General features: G+C 45.8%; 1 protein-coding gene across 3 annotated transcripts in view; it reads left to right on the top strand.

Annotated features, from left to right (window-relative positions):
- The window catches only part of Entpd5 (ectonucleoside triphosphate diphosphohydrolase 5 (inactive)), a 33,825-nt gene extending 6,713 nt beyond the window's left edge, over positions 1-27,112 (top strand). The window contains exons 1-15 of one of the 3 annotated variants that reach the window (XM_021178888.2): positions 776-923; positions 2,331-2,403; positions 4,785-5,064; positions 6,857-6,936; positions 9,008-9,151; positions 14,469-14,544; positions 14,750-14,785; positions 15,292-15,380; positions 15,656-15,735; positions 16,323-16,384; positions 17,216-17,317; positions 18,332-18,472; positions 20,532-20,588; positions 21,592-21,707; positions 23,614-27,112. In XM_021178888.2, the coding sequence (XP_021034547.1) occupies positions 4,851-5,064; positions 6,857-6,936; positions 9,008-9,151; positions 14,469-14,544; positions 14,750-14,785; positions 15,292-15,380; positions 15,656-15,735; positions 16,323-16,384; positions 17,216-17,317; positions 18,332-18,472; positions 20,532-20,588; positions 21,592-21,707; positions 23,614-23,700 (1,284 nt within the window). In that variant the 5' untranslated portion in view covers positions 776-923; positions 2,331-2,403; positions 4,785-4,850 and the 3' untranslated portion in view covers positions 23,701-27,112. Of the gene's footprint in view, positions 1-775; positions 924-2,330; positions 2,404-4,784; positions 5,065-6,856; positions 6,937-9,007; positions 9,152-14,468; positions 14,545-14,749; positions 14,786-15,291; positions 15,381-15,655; positions 15,736-16,322; positions 16,385-17,215; positions 17,318-18,331; positions 18,473-20,531; positions 20,589-21,591; positions 21,708-23,613 lie in introns of those variants that run through there. The other 2 variants (XM_021178889.2, XM_029484445.1) reach the window with 2 other exon arrangements.
- The last annotated feature ends 35 nt before the right edge of the window (positions 27,113-27,147 follow it).

Raw genomic sequence — 27,147 nt, 5'->3', positions numbered from 1 at the left:
AAACTCAGAAATCCGCCTGCCTCTGCCTCCCAAGTGCTGGGATTAAAGGCGTGCACCACCACTGCCTGGTCAAGGATTTCTTTTTATGTACTTATTTTTGTTTGTTTATTTTTTTGAGACAAAATCTGGCCTTTTGAGCTCATGCTGGCCTTGAACTGACTGTTATCCCTGGGTGATTTCAGACTTGCAATCTTCATATCACAGCCTCTCATATGCTCAGACCACAGGCCTGTTCTACCAAGCCCCTCTAGAATTTAATTTAATTTAAAAAAATGTACTTACTCATTTCATGTATGTGAGTACCCTGTCACTGTCTTCAGACACACCAGGAGAGGGCATGGGATCACTATTATAGATGGTTGTGAGCCACCATGTGGTTGCTGGGAATTGAACTCAAGACCTCTGGAAGAGCAGTCAGTGCTTTTAACTGCTGAGCCATCTCTCCAGCTCCCTAGAATTTAATTCTTAATGGACTTCTACCCTATGGGCTATTGGTGCTGCATGCCTTTAATCCCCAGCACTGGGGAGGTAGGAACAGTAGGATTTCCGAGTTCAAGACCAGCTTGGTCTACAAAGCTCCAGGACAGCCAGAACTACACAGAGAAACCCTCCCTGTCTCATGGCGGGGAGGGCAGAAAGAAACTTCTGCCCAATGGACAATAATTCTGTTGGTTAGGATTTAGCAATTATAAAAGTAAATGAACCAATCATGTATGCAGAAAAAAAGGTGGAGAAGTTAAGAGTAAGAGATAAAGAAGAGAATGAGTTAGCAAAAATCTCCTCGGTTATAAAGTAGCACAGGGTGACTCATTCGTGAAGCAAGGCTCGTTTGCTCCTGGGCTGGACCAGGAGCAAAGAGCAAAGGCAACCCTGGTGTTCCTGGTGAACTCAGGCACTCACAGCAAACAGGCTGGCAGGAGCTGGTGAGTACCCGAGGGAGCCCGGGGCCTCCTGCATTGGAGGATCCCCTATTCTACAGGGCATGGAGGACTGAGGAATAAGCAAAAGGTGAGGCTCTAGAAGGCTAGGCACGGAGACTAGTGTTTGGTCTGGTTGTAAACAAACGTGATACACTCAGGAGGTCAAGGCTGGAGGATCTGAGTTAGAGCCTGTAGCAGAATACAAACAAACCAGAAAAGACTGGAGCAGGAGGTGGGAATGCAAGACCTGATACCAAAGATTTAAAGCAACTGAAGGGGCTGTGGTGGTGAGAGAAGAGAATGAGCATGAGATTATTGAAGAGAGCAGTTCTGAAAAGAGTGGGCTTAAATAGATTGTGGTGTTCTTCCCAGTCTGTAAAAAGGAAACAACGGTCTGCATTATTTCGAGTAGCAGATAAAGCCTGATCCATTGGACCAAATGAAACCTTTGTGTAATCTACACATTTGGGAAGAAAGTCTGTCCTTGGCTCGTGGAGTCGTGTCCTCCAGAGTGGGGTGATTAATCCTGTGGAAAAAGTCAAGCTTCTGAACTGTGTTAAATGGACCTAGAGTCTGAGCTGTAGGTCCGATTTTATCTCTTCAGAGTATTTATCCAGCACTCTTCAGAGTGTATTATCCATCTTTTAGCAATAAGTACATCAGGGGCAAAACTCAAAACTCCCTGTGGATGGGAAGCTCACGTGGGGATGGAAGTGGAGAAAGGGGGAGCGTGGAGATAGAGGTAGACCGGTGTGGGGAACAATAAAGGGCGCGCATTGGGCCAGCTGAGTTAGAAAGTGGCATGTGAGCAAAGGCTGTTAAAATGTGACTGAGCAAGCTGTGCAAGCGGGTCACAGGGAATGCAGTGCCCTCCTGTGAGTCCCACATGGCAAGCCCTTCTAATGCCAGTTTCAAAATCACCAAACTTAAAGCAACAGGTGATCCCAGTGGTGTTAGAAGGCAGGGCCTGAGGGCAGAGGGCATCTCGTGTGCACACTTGCTTTCTGGCCAACCCTTTGCCTGACTTTCTACTCACACAAGTGTGAGTCTGTAGTTTCTCACTCCGTGGAAACAGATACTGCGTGTGTCACCCCCTGTTAATCTCTTCTGGAAGAGAACAAATGTTTACTCAGTGAGATGTTCGCTGGACTGGTTTATGGAGCCTACAGTAATATAGCAAATCTGAGTGACCCCTGAAGGAGCTAAGTGACACATTGAGAAGGCTGGTGCCTGGGCCTCTCAGAGAGAAGAGAGGGACCAAGGGTTAGACCACATCTGAAACAGCCAGGCATGGTGGTGTCTGCTGTTAATTACAGCAGTGGGACTTGGAGGCAGGTTGGGCTCTTCAAGTTCAAGCCCAGCTAAGACTACATAAGAAAAACCTTATGAAAACCGCATTTCTGTTTTCAGCTTTTTAAATTGACCTGCATGACCAGCCTGCTTGGTGTAAAAGAAGAACCGGCCAAAGGGAGGGCCTTAAGGAGTGAGTACAGACCTGGTCAGGCAGCTGCCCTTTCCGCGGCTGGTTGCTGGGGATGCAGTTTTCCCTGTGTGGGATTCTGGAGGACTAACAGCCCCATTGTTTCTTTGCCTACACAGCATCTTTCATTCTTGGCCACAGGATAGAGTTGAACCTTGGTGTTCCAATAGATATTCAAACTGCCATTGCCGTGTGTTAGTATAACTGTAGTTCTTTTAAATAGTTTTAAACTGCAAATGCAATTGACTTCCACTTGCCTTACTTTATATAATGTATCATTTCTGTGGAGAGGAGTATTTTGATTTAACAAATCCTAAATTGTTAACAAGGGAGAGTAATCATGGACCTGTATACTCCAAAAATACCAAGTGTTCTGTTAAAGTTATCTACTAAAGATAGAGGGCCTGGAAAATAGCCCTGGTCTCATCTTGTGAATTAACCAGCAGTTGTGACTTAACACAGAAAATGTAGAAATGAAAATGGGATCAGAAGACTGTTTGGAATAAATACATAACAGCCGACTAAGCAAGACTTAACCGTTGGAGGAGAGCTGTCAGGAAAACGTATGGCCTAAAGCTGGAGATAGCTGGAAATGTCTGGAGTCATTTTTTGGTTGTCACATTTGGCATACTAGGCAGAGGTGGAGTGAAGCTCTCTATGGGTGTCTAGTGAGTGCAGACCAGAGATGCTGCTAAACAACCTACTCTACACAGCACAGCTTATGACTGGGAACCACCAACCAGATGGTAGTGCTCATTACAGGTTAGGTTAACTACAAATCCTCAAATAACATTCCCTGTGGTTTTCTTTTTCTTTTCTTTTTCCCTTTTTTAAAAAAGATTTATTTATTTATATATTTTATGTATGTGAGTACACTCTAGAGATGGTTGTGAGCCTTCATGTGGTTGTTTGGAATTGAATTTTAGGACCTCTGCTCTCTCCAGTCAACTCTGCTTGCTTAGTCCCTGCTCGCACCAACCCAAAGATTTATTTATTATTATACATAAGTACACTGTAGCTGACTTTAGATACACCAAAAGAGGGCGCCAGATCTCATTACGGGTGGTTGTGAGCCACTATGTGGTTGCTGGGATTTGAACTCAGGACCTTTGAAAGAGAAGTCAGTGCTCTTACCTGCTGAGCCATCTCGACAGCCCCCATTTTGTTTTTTATTTAGTGTCTAGCTAGGAAAAAAAACCAATGTTTAAAGCAACCAGGTAGACTTGGTTCCATTATTCTACTGAATGCTACTACTTTAGGTTTCTTCAATTGAGATTTATTTTATTTTAATTGTGTGTGTGTGGGTGAGCACTTGCATGAGGGTGTCAGATCCTCTGGATCTGGAATTATAGGCAGTTACAAACTACTCTCTGTGCATGCTGGGAACTGAACTCAGGTCCTCTGTAAGAGCAGGGCATACTCTCTACTTCTGAGTCATCTCTCTGGCTCTGCTAATGAGGTCTTTATCAGAGACTTTAAGAACATTTACAACTTCCTTTAATGACTTTGATGCACTATGATGAAACCCCCCCAGCTTCTTATATATTTTAAAATGTCAATAATAATAATAACTGATAACAATATCACAATAATAATAACAACAAATTCATTGTCTCCTCCCATTCCCCAGGTCAGTCTAGAGAAAGATTAGATGATATTATAAAAAAAAAAATCTTTAAATAATACCGTATAATTTTAAAACAGAAAACCATATAGGAAAGAAAACAGAACACTGGCTCATATTCTCACGTTACAGATGAGGCTGTGGAGGCTCAGAGGCTAAGGAAAAGCACCAGGCTGGTGCTCATGACTGACTGAACAGTTGTGCTCGTTCCACTGTGTCAGATGTCTTTATGCTAGGCTTCTAGCAGCATGTGTAACCTAACCTCCACCTTACACAAATTCAAAGCAAATGATTACCTAACACATCACTGTTTTCCTCTTTTCTGAGGGCAGATTTCAAAATACAGTTGCTTAGGCCAGGTGTGGTGATGCACACCATTAATCCCAGTCCTTGGGAGGTGCAGGAAGGTGGGTCTCTGTAGGTTTGTGGTCAGTCCGGTCTACAGAGTGAGTTCTAGGACAGCTAGAGTTACATAGATCCTGTCTCAATACACACCTTTGAGTCCCTACAATTCAAAGCAAGGTGTGGGAAAATATCCTTTAAATTCCAGTTTCCTCTTGGAATCAGATACTTTTCAGAAGAGGGGCCCAGCCTGTGTTGCCCTGGCTTAGCCTGTTGTACTGGTTATTTGAAATACATCAGGAACACCTCAGAGACGGGTAGGATTTCCATAAGGAGTTTATTTGTCGGCGGTTTGTTTGTTTAACATAGGTTAACCGTAAACGCCAGCCGACATACCTGCGTATCTTTGTTTCTGAAGCCTCCACAGGAGTGTGAGCAGCACTGCTTCAGCCACAAAGCCTCAGGTCCACAGCTTGGGAAGAATATGGCCACTTCCTGGGGGGCCGTCTTCATGCTGATCATAGCCTGCGTTGGCAGCACTGTCTTCTACAGAGAACAGCAGACCTGGTTTGAAGGTGTCTTCTTGTCTTCCATGTGCCCCATTAATGTCAGTGCCGGCACCTTTTATGGAATTATGTTTGATGCGGGCAGCACTGGAACTCGGATTCATGTTTACACGTTTGTGCAGAAAACAGCAGGTAAGTACATCTGGGACCCTTTGCAGGTTGTGTAAGTCCGTACCTTAGCATCTTCTCCCAGAAACAGATGCTGCGTGTGGCATGTGGATGTAGAGATGTAACTGAACACATAGTTTAGTTTAGTGTGGAATTAAGAGAGACTTGTGTGGGAAGACTGAGGCTTAGCTCAGTTAGTAGAGCATTTGTCTGACATTCACAAAGCCCTGGATTTGATCCATAACACCACATAAACCGGGCATGGAAGCACTTGGAAGGTGAAAGCAGGAGAATCAGGAGTTCAAGGTCACCCTTATCTACGTAGGATATTTGAGGCCAGTGTACAATACAAGCTGTCATAGCAAGCACTGCTTCTCCCCTGAGATGGCTCAAGAGTGCTGCCCCTACACCACTGTGAAAAGGCAGAGCAAAGTCCAAAGCGGGAGTCACACAGTGGTTCTCAGGTCCCCTCTCTGGGTACCCAAGGGCAGAGAGAGGGAATTGAGAACCAGGGGTCCACCGGTCTGCCTTTCCCTCTGGGCAGCTGTCTACCAGGCAGAGAGGGGAAAGGCAGATCCCCGGACGGTGGAACCCTGGGCTGATTTGGAGCAAGTGCCAAGAGTATGGAGAAGGCCTTCCTTGGGAGATTTAGACCCAGATCTTTAAGACCAAGGTCTTTCTTAATGAAGAGATGATCCTGGCTTTTTCATACTGGTTTATTTGATGGTGGATGTGAATGCGTACACTTTATTTGGGGTGAACCAGGGATTAAATACCTTTTTTCAGAAAGACTGCCCAGGAAGGGAAGCTCACTGACCGAATGCTATCTAGATTCTTCATGAGTGTGGAGAACTCCGGGTGTTTATGCTATGTGACCCCGTGCCCACAGTCCTCAGTGGGGTGTCGTGGTTACATGTTCCCAAGTAGGTAGAGGCAGGTAGGGAGTGGCTTCACTCCTGCAGTTCTCACTTCTGAGATTCCTGCGGTTTGAAGTCATCCAGCCTTATCATTTTTATGCCTGTCTGGTAACAAGGTCCCACATGCCCTACAACAGGCATTGTCTAAGAAAGGAAAGAGGGGGAGTGTTTGGTGCAAGGATAGCTGTGATTTGTCCTTCATCTTCTCTAAAGGTTAATACCGCAGAGGTCCAGAATATTGAGAGTGTTGGAGTGATTCTGGGGAGAAGCATTCTTTCACTGCCATCCTTGGAAAGGGGACTGACGGGCCTTTGACTTAACTTTTTCTGAATTATCTGGAAAGCCCAGGGAGCCCAGGCAGGAGGACTACAATCCAGGCTGCGTAGGGAGTTCAAGGCCAGTTTGGGCCACATATTGAAACCCTGTCTCAAATTTTTATTAACAGTTTAAAAAATACAGAGTTGGGGGAAAGCAGTAAGAGCTAAAGCCCCAGCAGAGAGGCGGTCACAGCCTCCAGGGCTGCACGGCAGCCTGTGTTCTCCTTCCTAATGCTGCGGCAAAGCACTCCGAAGACTGTGGGCGGGGACCACAGGGATGAAACAGCTCTGGATGGAGACTGTGCTAGTCTACTAAACCATGTACTAATGTCATTAGCATCTAAAGCAGTCTACCCTCTGACAATCATCATCATCTTCTTCTTTTCTTCTTCCTCTTCCTCCTTCTCTTCCTCTTCCTCTTTTTCTCTCCTTCTCCCTCCTCTCTTTCTTTCTTTCTTTCTTTCTTTCTTTCTTTCTTTCTTTCTTTCTTCTCTCTCTCTCTCTCTTTTTCTTTCTTCATTTCTTTCTTTCCTTGTCTGTTTGTCTGTCTGTCTTTTTGTCTTTCTCCCATGGACAAAATAGGACAGCTCCCCTTTCTGGAAGGTGAAATTTTTGATTCTGTGAAGCCGGGACTTTCTGCTTTTGTGGATCAGCCCAAACAGGTGAGTCTTACAATCTGATGGACTTTGTTTCTATTTTATGTGTCTGAGGGAGCAAACCGAGGGGGAGTGCATGCTCTGTGACTGAGCTCTGTCCATGAACCCTTCCCATTTTTACTTGAGATAGCATCTCACTAAGTTGGCATGGCTGGCTTTGAACTCACTCATTGGCATAAGAAGGTCTTATAATTGTGATCCTACTGCCTCAGCCTCTTGAATAGCTGTAATTAGGCCAACAGAACCAGGCCTGGCTTAATTTGATGTTTAGGGTTCTGAGTCTTAATAAGTCTACAACATCCCTGTCGTTAAACATCTCCTGGTGTTCAGGAGTAACACTGATGGGAGGTGAGGTCATTTTCCCTCCTTGGTGAGTCCTCTGAATGACCATAACTGTATATCCCAGACTCCCAAGGAGTGGGTAGAAGGCTGGAAAGCAGATTTTCGGAGCTGAGCAGATGCCTCCCTAAGTAAGAGCGCTTGCTGTGCAAGTGTGAGGAGCTGAGCTCTGATCCCAGCACCGTCATAAAAAGCTGGCCATGGCATTTCATGAATGTTTGTAACCACAGCTCAGTGGGAACCAGGCCAGAGAATTACTGGGCCTTGCGAGCTTCCAGCGTAGGTGGGGGTGGTGATTCATACCTGTAATCCCAGCACTTGGGAGGCTGAGGCAAGAAGATTATTATCAGGAGTTGGAGCCCAGCTTTGACTACACACTGAAATAGCTTGGCCTTTGTGTGATTTGACATCTGAGAGACCTTGTCTCAAACAAACAAACAAATGACCAGAACAGTGTGAGCCTGAAGAGTGGAGACACACTTTCCAGTCTAGCAGGTGGAATGGCAAATACACAAAGGACTGACCTGTTGAAAGCAGTTATGTCAGCAGAAGACGGTCTGACATTTAGGGAGGGTGATTATATGGTGCTTGCTAAGGGGAGAGTGTGGCAGCTCACACCTGTCATCTCAGCATGGTGGAGGCTGAAGCAGGAGGATCAGGAGTCGAGGATCATAATCACTTTGTCTCAAAAGGTAGGGGCAGCTTGTTACCAGAATACATTTTCACTTAGGAAAGCTGTGGGTTTAAATCTTTTTCATTTTGTATGTATATGGGTGTTTTTCCTGTATATCTGTCTGTGATCATGTGCATACAGTGTCTGTGGTGGACAGAAGAGAGTATCAGACACCTCCAGGAATGGAGTTGCAGACAGTTGTGAGCTGCCATGTGGGCGCTGGGAATCAAACCTGGGCCCTTACAAGAGCAGCCAATATCTTAACCACTGAACTATCTCTCCAACTCCAAAAAGAATCCAAAATAATAGTTTTAAATAGTCATAGGTTGGTAGTATGCTGAGTGCCCTGCATGTTGGTATTAGTGATAGTGAAAGAAAAGAAAACAAAAGAAAAGAGAAAAGAAGGAACCAGCGGAGAGATGGTGCAGTTAAGAACACTTCCACAGGTCCTGAGTTCAATTCCCAGCAACCACATGGTGGCTCACAACCATCTGTAATGGAATCCGATGCCTTCTTCTGGTGTGTCTGAGGACAGCTACAGTGTATTCTTAAAACCAACAAACAACAAACCAACAACAACAACAAAAAAGAACCTCTCACACTCTGTCCTAGAAATTACATAACCGCTATGGCTAGCATTTTGTGAGCACCGTGCCTCATCCAGTGTACACAGCAGTTCAGTGGCAATATGAGACATACCTGCCAACCCTTACCCTAGAAACCCAAGCCCCAGGAAAGCTGAGTAACCCACACTAGGTCATGGCTAGCGAGCAAGTCCTGTGACTCCAGCTCTTGAATTCTCTGTCTGACTTTCTGGCTTAAATCTAATTTACAGAAACATAAAATAACAATTATTCAAAATGGCAGCTCTGTAAAAGAAATGGGGGTCTCCTCCTTGAAAATGCTCCATTTCTCTAGGTTTTGCTTCTGACAAGCAGAGGGGTTGGAACACTTGGAGCACTCGTTCTACCAGAGAGCTGTGTTGCTCCCTGCCTCTCTCTTGAAGGAAGAGACCGGTGCTGCTAAGTGGGCTGCCATGGGTTGACTGTGCCTTCTCTCTTACAGGGTGCTGAGACTGTCCAGGAGCTCTTGGAGGTGGCCAAAGACTCGATCCCCAGAAGCCACTGGGAAAGGACCCCAGTGGTTCTGAAAGCAACGGCCGGACTCCGTTTGCTGCCTGAGCAGAAAGCCCAGGCTCTGCTCTTGGAGGTGAGTTTGAAGCTGGATCTTGGATAACGCTGTCTGTTCTTTTAAGGAGCCCGTCAGAGTGGCAGCTGCTTTCGGTGACCCCTCATTGCTCAGTCATGGTGGTGACCAGGATAGTAACTAGTCATTTCCATTTTAAATGATCACCCTTGCATTTAAAGAGTGTTTCCCCAAAAAGATCAAAGCACTTCCTTCCATGATGTTTTTATTGCATCTATGTATTTATTTGTGTGTGTGTGCGCGCGCGCACACACACTCATATGTGCCACAGCACAGCTTGCCACAGAAGACAGCTTACAGTGCATTCACTCCTCCCACCAAGTGGATTCTGGGGATCAAACTCAGATCATCAGGCTTGGCAGCAAGTGCCCTTACCCACTGAGCCATTTTGCCTGCCCCCCCTACATAGTCTTCTGCCAACCGGGTATGGGGGGTCCCTTGAAGCTAAGTGGGTAAGGATTCAGCGGTGACAAACAGAAACAAATACAGGCAGTTTGAATCTGAGTATACTTCGCAGCTCTCAAGCAGGGGATTTTATACATTAAAAGAATTCTTAGAAGATGTGTTCAGTGAAGCAATCACAAATACCATCATTATCATTTGGCACAGTAAAGCACACAAATCAAGCAAGCATTACAACTCTGAAAAGATGTATTCAGTGAATCACAAACAGAACAGGTGACATCATGATTAATAGAGATCATCCAAGCGTAACAACTCTGAAAGGGTGTATTCAGTGGGGCAGTCATCCAAGGCTAGGGGCATATTTCCAAGAGCAGACTAATAAATCTTTATGGTCAATTATTGTTTAACATCTAATACCTGATTTTTTATAAATCTTCAATGCAGAAATTTAAACTATTTTAATTCGTTTTCTTTAAGGCTTTCTTTACCATTGTCTTAGTCAGGGTTTCTATTCCTGCACAAACATCATGACCAAGAAGCACTTGGGGAGGAAAGGGTTTATTCAGCTTACTCTTCCACATTGCTGTTCATCGCCAAAGGAAGTCAGGACTGGAACTCAAACAGGTCAGGAAGCAGGAGCTGATGCAGAGGCCATGGAGAAATGTTTATTACTGGCTTGCTTCCCCTGGCTTGCTTAGCCTGCTCTCTTATAGAACCAAGACTACCAGCCCAGAGATGGTCCCACCCACAAGGGGCCTTTCCCCCTTGATCACTAATTGAGAAAATAACCCACAGCTGGATCTCATGGAGGCATTTCCCCAACTGAAGCTCCTTTCTCTGTGATAACTCCAGCTGTGTCAAATTGGCATATAAAACGAGCCAGTGCAACCATATACCAAAGCCCACCTCTGATGATACACATGTAGCCATATGAAATTTTATTGTTGGGAAAGTTTTTATCTGTCATAATACTATTATATAATTTTGTAAATGATTTATAAAGTAAAGCGTTGGTTTCCCCAGAGATAAAATCATGTTAGTGGCCCCATCTCTAGGGATGGTTTCTTACCCATTATTCTCACTTAAGATCTTGGCCTAGGCTGCCAGGAACATGTAAATGAGAAAAAGAATAAGAGAAAATAAAACATAAATTGCCATGAGAACTACGTCTCAATATTTTGCTCCAGCCAAGAGTTCCACAACCAGGAGGCCTCCCTCTTTTGAAGTCAACCACCTCAGTCTGTGGAACTTGTCACACAGATTCTACTGGGGTTGGTGTGGTATTCTTCATTTGAATTTTCTAACGGTATAATATAGAAATGGTTTTAAATAAACTCTACTAAAGAAAATGTATGTACAGTGAAGGGCTGGGGAGATGGCTCAGTCAGGAAGGTGCCTGTCACACATGCCTGAGCACCTGGATTTCATCCCCAGCACACGTGAAAACACCAGGCACGGCGGCACACACTGTGCGGGGAGATGGAGGCAGGGATCCCAGGCTTGTTGGCCAACCAACATAGCCTAATTAGTGAACCCCAGGTCCTGGTGACAGACCTTGGGAAAGAAACTCAAAGTTTCTCCTTACGTTTCATACACGTGGAATTATATAGTTTATAGTCTCTGGTTTTGTAAGTCTGCTTTTTTTTCCTCTCAGATAAAATGTTTAAACTGTTTTTAAAAATATTGTTCTTCAAATAAAAAACAAAAAGTATAGTTTTTCAAACTTAATATTTTATTAATCATACAAACTTATAAACATATTACAAGATTTCATGTTGTAAAGAACATTTATAGGTAGAATCCTGTTATAATAAAAACAAATCACAGCAAAGTGGGATTCTGCCCTCTAAACTAAAGCGGCCACCTAAATTGTGTTCTTTTCCCAGTTTGAGGTGAGTTGTAAGCACAGTCTTATTGTCAACAGGTTTTCTTTGACTGTCAGCACAGAGGGTTTAAGTCCCTTGTCCAGCATCAAGCATCTAGCATGTTTGGGAGAATTCAGATCCCAACTCTTTTTTTGTTTTTTGTTTTTGTTTTTTATTTATTTATTTTATGTATGAGTACAGTATAGCTGCCTTCAGACACATCAGAAGAGGGCATCAGACTCCATTACAGATGGTTGTGAGCCACCATGTGGTTGCTGGATATTGAACTCAGGACCTCCAGAAGAGCAGTCAGTGCTCTTAACCACCAAGCCATCCCTCCAGCCCCCAACTCTTATTTAAAAGCTTTTTCTTCAGATGTATTTATTTTTGTTTTATGGGTGTTTTACCCGTGTGTGTTTCTGTGTACCGCATGCATACCTGTGGCTGTGGAGGCGAGAAGAGGGAGTTAGATCCTTGAAACAGAGGATGGATTGTTGTGACCCACAATGGGGGTAATAGATATGGAACCTAGGTTGTCTGCAAGAGCAATGAGTGCGCTTAACCTCTGAGCCATCTCTCCAGTCCCTCATACCCCAGTTCTTCATCCTCACTCACTCACTCACTCATTCATTCATTCACTCACTCATTTATTCATGTGTCCACCATCTGAGAAGTCCCTGGGGATACAGACAAGGAGCAGAAAGGACACAGCCAGGGCCCATGTTGAACTTACGTTCTAGTTTTAGGAAGACAGAAAATAAGCAACGAAATAGGTAAATACAGAGTGCTTCGTGCCCTGTAGGTTCTGTGAAGAGCCATAAGCAGGCTCAAGCATGTGGGGAGTGCCTGAAGTCAGGAACGGCTTCCGTGATGTCCTGTGGCCGGCTCGATAAGAGGAAAGGAAGCAGTCAGGATGCGATCAGGAAGCTGGGTCACAGGGGATTTATCATGTGAGCACTAAAAGACAAATAGAAAGACTTCTTTTTTTTTTTTTAAAGGAGGATACCAGGAAATTTGGAACTAAAGAGAAATAGTCCGTTGTCCACTTTAAAAACAGCGTCCTGGAAACAGCACAAGCATGAGAACTTCAGTTCCACTTCCTAACATCTATACAATACTGCAGGCATAGCAGCACACACCTGTGCCCCACCCCTGCCCCCTTCACTGGGAAGACAGACAGGAAGGTCACTAGGGCTTGTGGGCCAGTTCCTCTAGCCAGTCACCGACCTCCCAATTCAGGGAGAGACACTGTCTCATTGAATAAGGAGGAGGTGATGGGAAAGACACCTGAGGTTGGCCTTTGGCCTCCAGACACGCATGTGCTCACACACAGATACATACAAATAAGGAAATACCATGCTCTGTGCTGTGTTGAAAATAAACTTGGGGCAGATGGGAGTGTAGACTGTAGGCTTAGGTTTTTCACGACCTAGTTTAACAAGAGTTCTTAAACACTCTAACCTCCCTTCTAGCCCACCACCCAGCAGAGGTCGTAGGAAAGAATGGTTATTAGGATAGGGAGGAAGTGGACTTGTTTAGAAATAGTTCTTTGGGGTGATTCCAGTCTTTGCTGTCAGGATATCAGCAGTTCAGTTTCCTAGCAAACCACCAAACACAAAGCAGCAGCAGCAGCTCTATCCAGGATAAACTGGTTAGGCGCAGTCCCGCAAGCCACTGGGATATCACCGGCAAGTCTTTGGTGAGTTACTCTCTACGAAGTCACAGCAAGGACAATCAACAATCTGGTGTTAAGGCCAACCAGTGCCGAGTGCTGCCAGTGGAGACCAGTGAAGTGTAGCAAGGCAAACCAAAGCACCCGGCTTGCCCCACCGTCTGTGGTCATGTTTATATACTTTCCAAACAGCATGTGTCCTCTCATGTGTCTATTTCAGCAAAACATTTCCCCTGTGTCTGCTTCAGCAAAACATCCTTTCACCTATCTGCCCCAGCAAAACATCACTTGGCATAACTGAGTTCTCAAAGAAACCAGCAATTTCCACTTCAGAGAAGGCTAGAGCAGAGTTTGCTTGTTTCTGTTTGCTTGTCTATGTTCTTTAGAGCTTGTCTACAGATCACCTGACGAGCTGGTTTCGTTGCCTGAAATAGAGGCTGTAGGGCACTGCTTGATGAGTCCCAGTAGCTTGCGGGACTCAGTCTATCCAGGTTATCCCATCAGACCAGAGATCAGCAGGCTGGAGAGAGCCCCTTTACTTATATTTGGAGAATCCCCCACCTATAATAGTAATGTAAAAATAAGCTATAACATCAGTCAGTTAGATGAGTCACCCTTAGAGGTGAGTGCCACCATGCTGGTAACATGGGTTTTGTCCCTAGGACCCACATGCTAGAAGGATCAAACTGAGAGCTGAAAGTTGTCCTCTAGACTCTATTCATGCTGTGGCATGCACAGGCACACATAAGTGCACACATATGTGCACAGTCTCACGTAGAATCCATAAGTGTAAAAACACCTAAGGCCATAATGCATGTGTCAGAGGCCTGAATTGGTGGAAAATCAGAAGCATGAGTGTCAGGTTGGGATTCATACCTCCTGAAATAGGAGTCTATCCATAAGCTAGGTCTGAGGCCTCTCTAAGTCTCTGTGGGCCAGCCGTGACCCAAAATCCAGCAGAGGTGGAGAGCCTCAGCTCCTCTACTGTGGCCGGCCCATCACTTATCCAAGAGGTGGCATGGCAACAGGTCCTCGAAGTGGTAAAATTCATCAGGATGCTAACACAATCACAGACTCTTGATTCCAGTTGTAAGGCACAATTACGTGTTCTTCCTTGGTCTAGTTGGAAATAAGCTAGATGGCTTCTTCGGGAATCCTCGTGCTTGTGTGTTTGTAAGAAAATAGCGACTCCATGTCTAGTTCCTTCTCTGGTTTCCCAGGAAAAAGGAATGAGTGCTGCTAGGGTTTTACCTCGGGAAGTGAACTAGAGTGACTTACAGAACGTAGGGGAGGTGAACTAAGACTTACAGAAAGCAGCCAAGTGTGATCATTTGTTTTACTGCCCCATGGCACCCATATTTTTGTATCTTTTCTCTAGGTAGAGGAGATCTTCAAGAATTCACCTTTCCTGGTCCCAGATGGCAGCGTTAGCATCATGGATGGGTCCTATGAAGGTGGGGCAGATGATGAGATACACACATGTGGGGAAAGAGATGGAGTCAGTGCACGATCCAGTTAAAGGGACTGGCGGTGGGGATGCAGCATGAGGGGAAGGGGAGCTAAGTAAATAAGCGGGGAGATGGTGAGAGACATGAGACCCAGAGAGAAGTAGAACAGAAGAAGGGATCTGGAGTGTAACCTTCCTTTTCTCTCCTGTAGGCATACTAGCTTGGGTCACCGTGAACTTTCTAACAGGTAAAGTAACCCTTGACGTTTCTCTTACAACCTTAACTGGCTTTTACAGGTAGACCAGGAGGGTAAAAAATCCACTTCTCTTTTCCTGTACTGTTCTTTGATTGAGAGAAGGGGGTGGGGCCAGAGAAATGGCGAGCAGTTCAGTCTATTCCTTGTCAGTTCCCAGCACTACTGTAGCTTACAGCTGCCTGTGACTTGGGCTCCAGGGCCCTAGCTCTGTGCAGCCACACTCGGCTGTATAGACCCATACACATACCCAGAATTAAAACTGGACAAAAATCCCTTCTTTAAAAAAGAAGAGGGTAGGGAGACAAGCTAATTCTACAGTCTGCATTCAAGGCCTCAGCGGCTCAAGAGGCTCTGAGTTTACATTAGTCTGCCAGCCTTTGGGTTCAGGGAGCAGTGGATCTTCACAAGACAGCTTTGGAGTCCAGTAAGCAGGAGAGAACCTGCAGAGAATGGATGGGTAGCCGGGGTACTCACTCATCCCTTGCTCTCATTAACAGGTCAGCTGCATGGTCGTGGCCAGGAGACTGTGGGGACCCTTGACCTGGGGGGTGCCTCCACCCAAATCACGTTTCTACCCCAGTTTGAGGTGAGCCATTTTTATCAAGGCCTTTCTGGCAACACATTTAGAAAGCATCATGGTGCTAAGAAAGTATTACGCTGCTTTGAGACAACAACTCTAAAGTGACTAGGCCACAGAGTCGATAAATGACTGGAGAAAGTCTCTCTGGCTCCTGGAGCCTTGGGAGACATGGCATTCAATCTTCCCCATGTCTGATTTAGGGGAGGGTTGTGGATGGCGGTGTTATAATCTTCTTATGATTGCAGGTGCTGAATAGTCTTTTTGCTCTTTCTGATTTGCAGAAAACCCTGGAACAAACACCTAGGGGCTACCTCACTTCCTTTGAGATGTTTAACAGCACTTTTAAGCTCTATACACATAGGTGAGGAGGGGTAGGGGAAATAATAGTTCACATTATGTCATTTTCCTTACTTCTCAAAGCATTTTAATATTTGTCACTGTATCTTGCCAGCCTCAGAAAGCCTCTGCCAGTCCCCTAAGCCCTGTCTACTGAAACCTAATCCATACCAAATCTGAGAAACCTAGGAGGCATCTCCAGTCTGGGCCTCAAATGTATGTGATGTAAGAGTCAGTTTCTCTTTAGTTGATTGCATGTGGAGAAGGCTCAGACCTCAGCCAGAGCCCTGTACCAACTCATTCAGTCAGGGCTTCCGGGCTTCAGAGACCAGTCTGCAATGGATAAGAGCTTTTCTGGGGATGGCTCTCAGGCTGGGCTGCTGGGAACAATCTCATTCCTTGGTACCACACCTGTGAGCAGGTCTTACTGCACATCTTGACCCAGACTACAGAAGTCTTCCTTTAGTGTCCATTGAACAAATAGAGCACAGAGATGGGGCAAAGCTTCCATCCTTCCCAGGGAGTCAGAGAAACCACGCCACATTGGAAGAAGGCGGCTGTGGGCTAAAAACATCTAGGACAGCCTGAAACTGTCAACCTTGTGTTTTTCAGTTACTTGGGATTTGGACTGAAAGCTGCAAGACTGGCAACTCTAGGAGCCCTGGAAGCAAAAGGTTTGTCAGTCCCAGTCGTGGTGGGAGACTGGGAGATGCCAAAGCACAGCGCGCCCTCTTCCCTTGCTTGGCATTCTTCCTATGGAGCAAAGGGCTGTGTTGGCCTGGGAAGTGTGTGTTGCATAACAGACATAAAAGCTGCCGGTGCTGTGGTGTGTATTCATCACCTTTAGAGCAAAGGTTACTACACAGGAGTAAGGACCTGTAGCTACAAGGCTGGAACCTCCACAGTGTCTGGTAGGAACTTGCCCAAGCCTTTGTCAGGAAACAAGGTCTTTTCTGTTTGCCAAGTGGAGTGACTGAGCAATTCCTTTTCTGTCTTCACTGTTGGGCACAGGCAGAATTGGCTGCAGTCCCAGTTGTGTGGCTGGGGACAAATCAGTGACCCTTCTGTGCCCTGTTCTTCACCTTGCACAGGAGTGTGTGTCTAATGCACCCCAGACAGTGCTTGCTCACAGTAAGTGGGTACTGGGCTGAGGCGCACAGAGCACTTCAGTTTGCTGGGTTATCTTCAAGCGTGTCTCTTTTAACCTCTCAACTACCAGTGGAGGAATGTTCCTCCATTACAGGGAGGAACTTACTTTACTATGGGGTTTTTATTTCTTTGGGATGTGATAAGCTTTATAATCCCTCTGGCAAATGTGCATGAAGTTTGCCTCTGGCTTTAGAGAGTTTACCACTACCACAAAGCCTGTGAAGACTTCATGTCGCAGGACGCAGCCGAGGGACTACTCTGACAAGATTATAAGTCCCCTTGACCCCGTCGGCCGCACGGGCTTCTTGCTTCTATCTCCCTCTCACAGCCTGCCTTCTCCTGTTGGGTTCTTTCAGGGACTGATGGACATACGTTTCGGAGCGCCTGTTTACCAAGATGGTTGGAAGCTGAGTGGATCTTTGGGGGTGTGAAATACCAGTATGGTGGGAACCGAGAAGGTGAATGGTGTTTCTTCACTGCTTAAGATCACCTTCCTAGTGCCCGTTCGGGGAAGTCCTGTACGAAGGCTCCAGAGCCCCGGGGAGGCTTGCCATGTGAGAAGCACTTATTCTAGAGGTCTTGGTATGTCCAGGGCCAGCAAGCAAGGCAGCTCCCGCTCTGCATACTGTTCTGAGTTCCATGGTAGCGGTAGGAGTCTGTTGTCACCTGTCTAATGCAGCAGTGACGATCCCTGTTTCAGGTCTGGGGAATGTGTAACAATTTCATTTATAGTAAAACTCAAAATTGAGATAAGAATCATTCATCTTAGATATTAACATCAGGAGAAATTTTGTTATCTCAGAGAAGAAAACAAGCTTTCTGGACCATGAATGGTAATGCCAGGCAGGAGCATGGTGGCTGAGGCTACAGCTGTGGCTAGAGCTGGTTTTGATGAACAACACTTAAGGGGAGGGGCTTCCATGCACAAGCGGTGAGGTTGAAGAAAGTTACACAGCTGTTTTTGTGTGTATGTGTGTGTGTGTATGTATGTATGTATTTTATACATTGCCTGCATGTTTGTATGAGTGTAGTACCCATGGAGGTCAGAAGGAGTCAGATCCCCTGGCAATGGAGATACAGACAGTTGTGAACCTTCACGTGGGTTGCTGGGAACTGAACCCAGCTCTACAAGAGCAGGAAGTTGGTGGGGGCACTGAAGAGATTGCTCAGGGGTAAAAACTCTTGCTGCTCTTTCAGAGGCCCAGGGTTTAATACCCAGCACCCACATGGCAGCTTACAACTGTCTGAACCAACAGTTCTATGGAGTCTGGACTCCGAAGGCACCAGATACACATGTGGTGCACACACCCCTCCTTAGCCATAGCTAACCCACTCCCACCACTGCTGCTCAGAGGCTAAGAGTCAGCCTCCTTGCTTTCTCGCTCTTCTCTCTGTGGCTCCAGCAGCTTGCCACCAAGAGTGATTGTTGCCCCATCCTTATTCTCATGTGATGTATACTCTTGCCCTGACAGGGGAGATGGGCTTTGAACCCTGCTATGCGGAAGTGCTGAGGGTAGTACAGGGGAAACTTCACCAGCCAGAAGAAGTCCGAGGAAGCGCCTTCTACGCTTTCTCTTACTACTATGATCGAGCCGTCGACACACACTTGATCGGTGAGTTCATGCCTACGGTCAGCCATGGAGGAAGAGAACGGTATAAGCTCAGGGAGAGAAGGAAAGGCTGTGTTGGTTGGAGTGGCTTCCCGTTCTTTCCCAGTAGCACTACAGCTGCCACTAGGACGGGACGGAGAGTGAGGATGCTGGGCTCTCTGGGAGGTGGAAAATGACCTAACTGTATGAAAAGTCTGTTGGAGGTAGGTTTTTACTATATATCCTCCACTGATGCTGAAGTCACTATGTAGCCCAGGTTGGCCCCAAATTTGTAGCCATCCTTTTGCCCTAGACTTCTGAGTTATAGGGTTACACAAATGTGCCCCTGTGTCTGACTTTGTATGTGAAGTCTTTTTGCATTATTTTTTTGTACTGGGTCCAGAACCTCTGCACATGAGAGTTCAAAGTTGCCCATGATAGCTTTGAGACTTTGTAGCCTGTGTGTGCCTTGTACTTGTGATCCCCCTGCCTCAGCTTCCTGAGGAGCTAGGATCTCAGTTGTGTGCTACCAGACCTAGCCTGCTTTCTGTCCTCATTGAGTTATAACTGTACTAGCTCTTTTTTTTTTTTTAATTTATTATATGTAAGTACACTGTAGCTGTCTTCAGACACTCCAGAAGAGGGAGTCAGATGTCATTACGGATGGTTATGAGCCACCATGTGGTTGCTGGGATTTGAACTCCGGATCTTCAGAAGAGCAGTCGGGTGCTCTTACCCGCTGAGACATCTTACCAGCCCCTGTACTAGCTCTTTTGTAAACGTGATTAAGTACTGAGAGGATTGTCAGAGGACTAAGGATTTCTCCCGGATCACAGTTTCAGAGGGTTCAGCAACCTCTTGTTTCTGCCATGGTGAGGCGAAAAATAATGGTGGAAGGGCCTGGAGGAGCAAAGCTGCTTACCTCCTGGCAGACTCAAGGAGAGTCAGGGGATGGGCCCTAGAGCAAGATGGAGCCCTCAACTACACATTCCTATTGGGCCGCTCCCCACCCAAGCCCCAGGTCCCGAGGTTCCCACTACCTCCACGACACTCTCACGTTAGCTGTAACTTAATTCATTGAAGGCAGATCCCCCCCCCCCGTTGACCAGTCATCTCTCAGTGACTGGGGACTCCAGTGTCTGGAGACCAAGTCTGTAGGAGGCATTTCCTATCCAGACCATAACAAGTTGACACACAGTAAATGCATGTGTTGTTTTCATACAGTTTGCCAAACCCTGCATGTATGTACCTGTGAAACCTCACCACATTCAAGATGATATACCCATCACCCCAATTTCCTGTTCTTTTAGGACTTTTTTTCTCTTATCACAGAAGCTGTGTTTTTGTTTATATGTGAGAGTATACACAAGACTTGAGAGACGATTTCCTGTTCTGTTTACTGTATTTTTTAATGTATGTGTACGTGCCTGCATGAGTTCATAAGTACCATGTATGTGTAGGTGTCTGCAGAGGCCAGGAGAGTTCCAGGTGGGTGTAAACGACCTAGTATGGGTTCTGGATCCAAACCTGAGCCCTCTGCAAGAGTAGAGAGTGTTCTTTTGTCTTTCCTTTCCCTCCTTCCCTCCTTCCCTCCCTCCCTTCCCTCCTTCCCTCCCTCCCTCCCTCCCCCCTCTCTTTCTTTCCTCCTCCTCCTTCCTCCTCCTCCTCCTCCTTTTTTTTTGGTTTCTCTGTGTAGCCCTGACTTGCCTAGAACTCACTTTGTAGATCAGGCTGGTCTCAAACTCACAGAGAGCCGCCTGCCTCTGCCTTCTGAGTGCTGGGATTAGAGGTGTGTGCCATCACTGCCTGCCTACAGTAAATGCTCTTCACCACTGAGCAGTCTCTCCAGCCTGTTTACTCTCCTTTGGAATAACACTTTGTCTGTGGCTAAATATGTAATACAAAATGGGTGCCATTCATTAAATGTAAATAAATGAGCAGCGTGGGCTTGTATTGTAGAGAGGCCTCGAGTTTCTTGTTGGAAATACTGCATATTTCTAGTTTGTATTATTATGTATCCCTGGGATAAATGTCCTTGTTTCCTTGAAGCATTTGATACTATCTATTGTTCTGTTCATTTTAGATTATGAAAAGGGCGGGGTTTTAAAAGTTGAAGATTTTGAAAGAAAAGCCAGAGAAGGTAAGTGTGGGCATGAGGTATGGCTGGGGTGTGGAGGCTCTCGGGACTGGCTCCCTTCTGCTTCTGGTCTGATGGAAGATGCACTAGGTGCGGCCAAAGAAGGACATGGGAGACACTTTAGGGAAATGGTTCAAACGAACAAACTTCCCACATTTCTAGAGATTTTCCTATTATTATTGCCACATTACTATTATTTGTTTGTGGGGACTTTTGTTGTTGTTGTTATTGTTTTGGGTTTTGGGGGTTGTTTTGGTTTTTTGGTTTTTGGTTTTGTTTTTGAGATAAGGTCTTATGTAGCCCAAGACAGCCTCGTATTTGCAGTGTAGCTGAGGATAACCCCGAGTTCTGTTCACCTCTCAAGTGCTAGGATTACAGGCATGAGCTACTGTGACTGATTTATGTGGTAGTGGGGATGGAGTCCAGTCTCCTGGATGCTGGGCAGTCATTGTAACACCCGGACTCGCTGCACACTCAGCCTGGCATGCTCTCTCAGCTTCCCTTAAAATTGAAACAGTAATAAAGACCTGAGCAGTGGAATGGACTGCCACATGGACATCCTTGAGAGAATGAGTCAGAACCACCAATGATCTCTTCCAGGGGCCACAAGAGAGGAGGCCTAAGGGACCTTTCTCTGTTCTCTGGGTTTACCTGGGGACTTGGTACTAAGCAGCCACAGTAAGTCATGGAAATTTGAAAATCGGGGTGCTGAGAGTGGACTTGCCTGGTGTGTGCCAGGCCCTGGCCTGGTTTCTAGCAGTGCCTTTCCCCTGCTCCCTTATCTCCCCTAAGTGGCAAATAAGCTAAAATGTATGTAAAGTGAGTAGATGATTTCATAGCGGAAATGTGCAGATCCTAAAGAAGGGAGCACACCGGCTAGTTTCCAGGAAGCCCAGGCAGCACCTAGAGACGTCTTGGCCTACCCAAGTCCTACCTCTATCTAGAGAAGAGAAGCCCTGACCCCATCTCCTATCTGCAAGTGTGAATGCTGTTCTCTCACTTTCAGTGTGTGACAACCTGGAGAGCTTCTCCTCGGGCAGTCCTTTCCTCTGCATGGATCTCACTTACATCACAGCCCTATTGAAAGACGGCTTTGGCTTTGCCGACGGCACCCTCTTACAGGTAAGAACGAGGCAGAGCACTGCAGTTGGGAAACACTTTGGTAATCAGAGCAGCAGATGTTCTTGTTCGGGCTGTAGCCTAGGCACCCTGCTAGCTACAGCAGACACTGGGATGGATGCAGTTTAGTCTATGAGTACAGTACAAGACATGATTATCCCCCCCCCCCCCAATTTTGCACAGAACAGAAGACTTGGAGCCCAGTGAAGATGTTCAAGTCCTGTAGTTTATGAAGTCAGTTTAGAACCCAGTGAGAAGCACTGAGAAAGATAAAGACAAGAGAAATAAGCATCCAGAATACAGCACAGGCAAGGCGGGAGAGCCACGCTTCCCGAATCCCAGATTTCTCATCCTGGGTTGGTACTCCCTCATCTGCCACTGATCATGTGGCTATAAGAATAGCAGTTTGGCCGGGCGGTGGTGGCGCACACCTTTAATCCCAGCACTCGGGAGGCAGAGGCAGGCGGATTTCTGAGTTCGAGGCCAGCCTGGTCTACATAGTGAGTTCCAGGACAGCCAGGGCTACACAGAGAAACCCTGTCTCGAAAAACCAAAAAAACAGATTTATATTCAGAGAGCCCTTGAGGCAGGAATACCTGGCTGGTGACATTGGCGTACCTTGTTCCATTTTTGCACATGGTGCTATCACTGAGTGCTCAGACATATGTAGTGTCTCAGACATATGTAGTGCATCCTGTATATTCTAAGTCTGATGTATAACTAGTTTACTTTCTTCTAATAGACTCTATCCTGCTTGAGGACAAGGGTCAGACTTTAGCCTTTGTGAATACAGTCCGTAATCAACAGTGGTATAGAAAGTAAGAACACAAACAGTGTGAAATTCATAAGCTATGTTTTATTGGGGCTACAGAGATGGCTTAGTGGTTAAGAGCAGTTGCTGCTGTTGCAGAGGGTCCCTGTTTGGTTCCCAGCTTCCACATGGTGGCTCACAGCCACTTGTAACTCCAGTTCCAGGGCATGTGACCCTGCCTTCTGCTTGCTGTGGGCATTAGGCACACACATGGTGCACATACATACCTGTGGTCAGAACATTGACACACATAAAAAATATAAATACCTATTTTTAACTATATGTTTTAGGGGTCTGGAGAGATGTCCCCACAGTTAAGAATACTTGCTGCTCTTCCAGAGGACTGTGTTCAATTCCTAGCACCTATGTCAGGTGGCTCACAAGTACCTATAACTCCTGCTCCAAGAGATCCAACCTCTCTGGCCTGCATAGGCACCTGCACTCGAAGGGCACATACTCACAGGAAGACACTTACGTCCACACATAATTTTAAAAAATAATAAAACTGGCAATCTTTTAAAAAGATCTATTTTACAATAAACAGCTTATCACAGAGCCTGAATGTACTGAAATCTATGGGGGAGGGACAGGAAGGAGTCTAAAGGAAACAGCTTTATAGACAGTGATCTAAACCCTTTTCTGGAATCGAGGGATCAGCTCTAAACTATCCAGAACTATCCGGACAATCGAGTGCAGACTGCCCATTTGGTTGTTAGTGCTCGAGGGACAGTCGCTTACATAGAGCCAGAAAGCTGAGTGTGTGCTTCCCTACCTAAACACACCCCCAGCTCTGGCCAGGTCCGTTCCTCTCGCACCCATGAGCGCTGTGTTATGATTGGCCTGGTCAGAAACGGACCTGTGATTCAGAAGACAAGGCCAGAGCTCTTTTTGTTGAGTTTAAGGAGCCTCCATAAGCCCGTCTGACAAAGGCTCTCTAGAACTGTGTGGATAGCACCACTTCCTGAGCGTGCGGATGTGGGGCAGTGAGGGCTCGGCCCACGATCCCTCTTTATAGGTAGCGGCTGTACAAAGATCGTACTTGCATAATTTGAAACTGCATGAGAGTGTGAAGACCTCTTTCTTCTTCTTCTTCAACAGCTCACAAAGAAAGTGAACAACATAGAGACGGGTTGGGCCTTGGGGGCCACCTTCCACCTGCTCCAGTCTCTGGGCATCACCAGCTGAGGCCAAGCTCCACCTCTGAAGTCTGCAATTCTGAGCAGTTTTCTCACAGGAAGGCGTGGACTCAGAGACATTTTCTGACCTCTCTGGAAAAGCCTGGACCGAAACCCTAACTGGCTTTATAAGGAGGGAGGGGTTTTTAGATGAGTCTTGCCCTTGAGCCTAGTGATTTGGGCTTCAATAATTTGCACATCTAATGTGAATGGCTCCTAACCACTTGGTGGGTGCATGGCTGGCACCAGACTGTAAATCTTTTGGGATTCTTTGTTACAGAGTCCTGCAAAGGAAAAAAGAGAAAAGCTTTGGAACTCCACGTTAGATTGCGAGTTCAGAGACAGGTCCCTGGGAACCAAAGAACAATCTCGTTTCAACCCTTGGATGCCTCATTGCTTTGAATGGTTTCGTTTTTGCTTATAAGCTGATTTACTGAAATCCCATAACCCATCAATGCTGTTAATTTTTTTCTTCCTACCCTTATTATATTCCCTACCCTAAAAGCCTGGGGGAAATACCTGGTTTTGCTTCCCATCTATAATTGAGAGAGAGGGGGGAAAAGATACTGAATGTATTAGAATTTGTGTGATCCTGTGGCACAATAGATCAACCAACCCATTTAGAGCTTAGAGCTGTCCTAAGTATTTAATTTTTAGACAAGGGCTGTGTTGTGTTTGTTGTTCAGGCTGGCCTGGAACTCAGTATGTAACCCAGGTTGCCTTGAATTACCAATTCTCCCGCCTCAGCCTCCTGAACCTTGGGATTACAGGAGTGAGCTATTATGCTCATGTCACGGTCAATCTTAGCAAGATGGAGAGAGTAGCTCTTAACTGCCTAGATTAGAGCTATAAGCAAGGAGACCGTCGAGTCTCAAGGGATCGCTGTTGCCACTCTGGACTTAGTGAACATTCAGCCCTGGAGATGCGTGCCTATCCAGTGTCAGTCAGCACTAACTCCCAAGCCCATGTGTTTATAGAATTAAACACAGCCCTAAACTGTGTGCGTTTGTATTTCCGTGAAGTACAAATGTGCCCTTGTTTTTGCGCTGCAGTTAGAAGTTAACGCGTGAGCTATTTGTGTCTAAAGATTACCAATGCTTTCAGTTGTCCTTTGCGGGTGTTGAGGTGTGGAAAGTGCTGGGGATCGAACCCAGGACTTCTTGAATGTTAAGCATAATGTGCTAGCACTATGCTTGTATAGTCCTGCTTTCCTGCCTAGACCCCTGCTGAATTTGGCTATTTTCTGAATTCATTGTCTAGCTCAGGATCTCAGAACGCCTTTCCAGTGATACCCAAATTTGGTTTGGTAGGCTATTTTGGTCCACATTGGTACAGGTCAGGACAGTGAGTAGCACTAGAGAACCATGTTTTCTCTCTCAGGACGTTTTCTGGGTTGCGGTTGAACACAGGTCATGCATGCGAGGCATGGGTGCTCACTCCACTGCATTATTTAGCTCTTTAAAGTCATTACCTGAAAGATCTTAAACTTCTGTCACTATGTCGTTTCTGGTATTACATCACCGGCCACAGGGTCTCCTGTCGCTTGGCTCCTGTCACAGCACTTTGCCCTCCTCTTCTCTTCCCAGCCCAGGAAGTTTTCATCTCCCCTAACGTAATTTTCCGTCACCTACTTTTCCTTCTGCTCTTCACAAAGGATGTGACTATGCCTGGGCCCATGGTAGTACCTGGGTAACCTTGCTTTTTAAGCCATTACATTGAGTCAATAATATAAAGAAAAAGGTATTCGACCCACTAAATGCTCACAGTTGAGAGAAACCAAGCTGCTTCCCTAAGAGCAAGCAAGCAATGCTCATTAAAGATGCCTTTTATAACAGGCCTATGGCACAGGCCTGTCATCCTAGCTACCTTGAAGCTGAGGCACGAAGACTGTAAGTTATAGGCTTGCTACGCAGTCAATCTGAGTCTACTTTGAGCAACTCAGTGCAACACTCAACAGATTTTAAAAGGGATGAGTTAGAAGACAGTGTTCAGTGGCAGAGCTAGTTGGCAAGCCAGGCCCTAGAGTCAGTCCGCAGCACTAGAGACAAAGCAGACAACTGCTGTCTACACAGCTGGTCTCTGACACCTCAGACACAGGGGCCTAGCTATAAAATGTGCATCGTTCCACAGACACCTATGGTTACCTTGGATACTGCCAGAACTCCTAAATACATGAACTTTTACCTCAGCAATTTATCTGCATGTGTCCTGTTAATCTTCAAGGCTTTTTGTTCTTTTGGAGACAGGGTTTCTGTCGGTGTAGCTCTGGTTGCCCTAGAGTGGGTCTCTGTAGACCGGGCTGGCCTCAAACTCATAGATCTGTCTCTGCCTCTCTAGTATTAGGATGAAAGGTGTGCACCACCACTACCCAGCAACGTGGACCTTTCTTATTAAGGGGCTTCTGCTGTGTTCTGAAGTTCCATCTCTGTGAAAACATTAATATATTTTAAATACCTGGGATGTGGTCTGGTACATACTTGCTGGATGCTGTGTGTGTTATCACTACTATATTATGAACATCTGAGTCATGGAAGTCCTTGCAAAGTGTGCCTTAAAATTCTCAACCTTTTTAACTTTTTCTCATACAACGAAGTCAGTATTCTCATGAAGGCCCCCATATTGAAAGTCACCTTGTCCCGAGAGGTTCTGGCCATCATCATTTTCCAGCAGCTGCCATCTTTTATTCTGGGAACGTTTTCTGGGTTTACTGACATCATTACTTTGTACTAAGTTTTCCTCATTGTTTAAAAAGCTGCTCTGTAGCAACAACTGTCTCATCCCTTCAAAGCTTTTCCAAAGCAGTTTAGCTTATTTGAAAAGGGGGCTTTCTTACTTCATCTTTTCAAAATAAACTGCTGGGCATGCCGTTCTGTAGTGTTATCTAACACAGCGCAGGGTCTCTTCTGGAGGCCTCTTTGGCACTTTGCAGTACACACTTCAAAACCCCAAGTAATGAAGCCACACAGGGAGGAGCTGTGCAGCAGCTGAGCCCCTTCTGACTGGTTGCTGAGGCCTCTGCAGCTGTGCGTGCAATGAGATCATGTATTGTTTTATTACTGGACAGAGAATGGGATCCCAGAGAGGAGCCATAAATAAAACTGAACTGTGGAGCCGTGATAAGGAAGGAGAAATAGCAGTAATAATAAGATCTGGCTGTTATTTATCTTCATGTCCCCCTTAAATCCAGTGGACTTTGTCAAAGCAATTTGTATTTAATTGGCATGCCAGTGTTAATTTTAAAACAACAGTCTAACAAAAATTTATCAGGTATTTCTAATTCTTATTCTGTCAAGATAATTATATAAATTTATGACCAGCATTTAAGTACTTTATTTAGAAAGGTCTGTTGCCAAGTGAAGTGAGGGAGAACATCTTGGAGATTCCTTTGTTTGTGTAGTAATAAAAAGTTCCTTTTAATTAAATAGTTTTCCTTTGGGTTTTTCCTTAGCTGTCACTA

Source organism: Mus caroli, chromosome 12, assembly GCF_900094665.2.
Source record: "Mus caroli chromosome 12, CAROLI_EIJ_v1.1, whole genome shotgun sequence".
In the NCBI taxonomy this organism is placed as follows: Eukaryota; Metazoa; Chordata; class Mammalia; order Rodentia; family Muridae; genus Mus; species Mus caroli.
The sequence above is the reverse complement of the archived record's forward strand: the minus strand, read 5'-3'. Positions and strand labels throughout refer to the sequence as shown.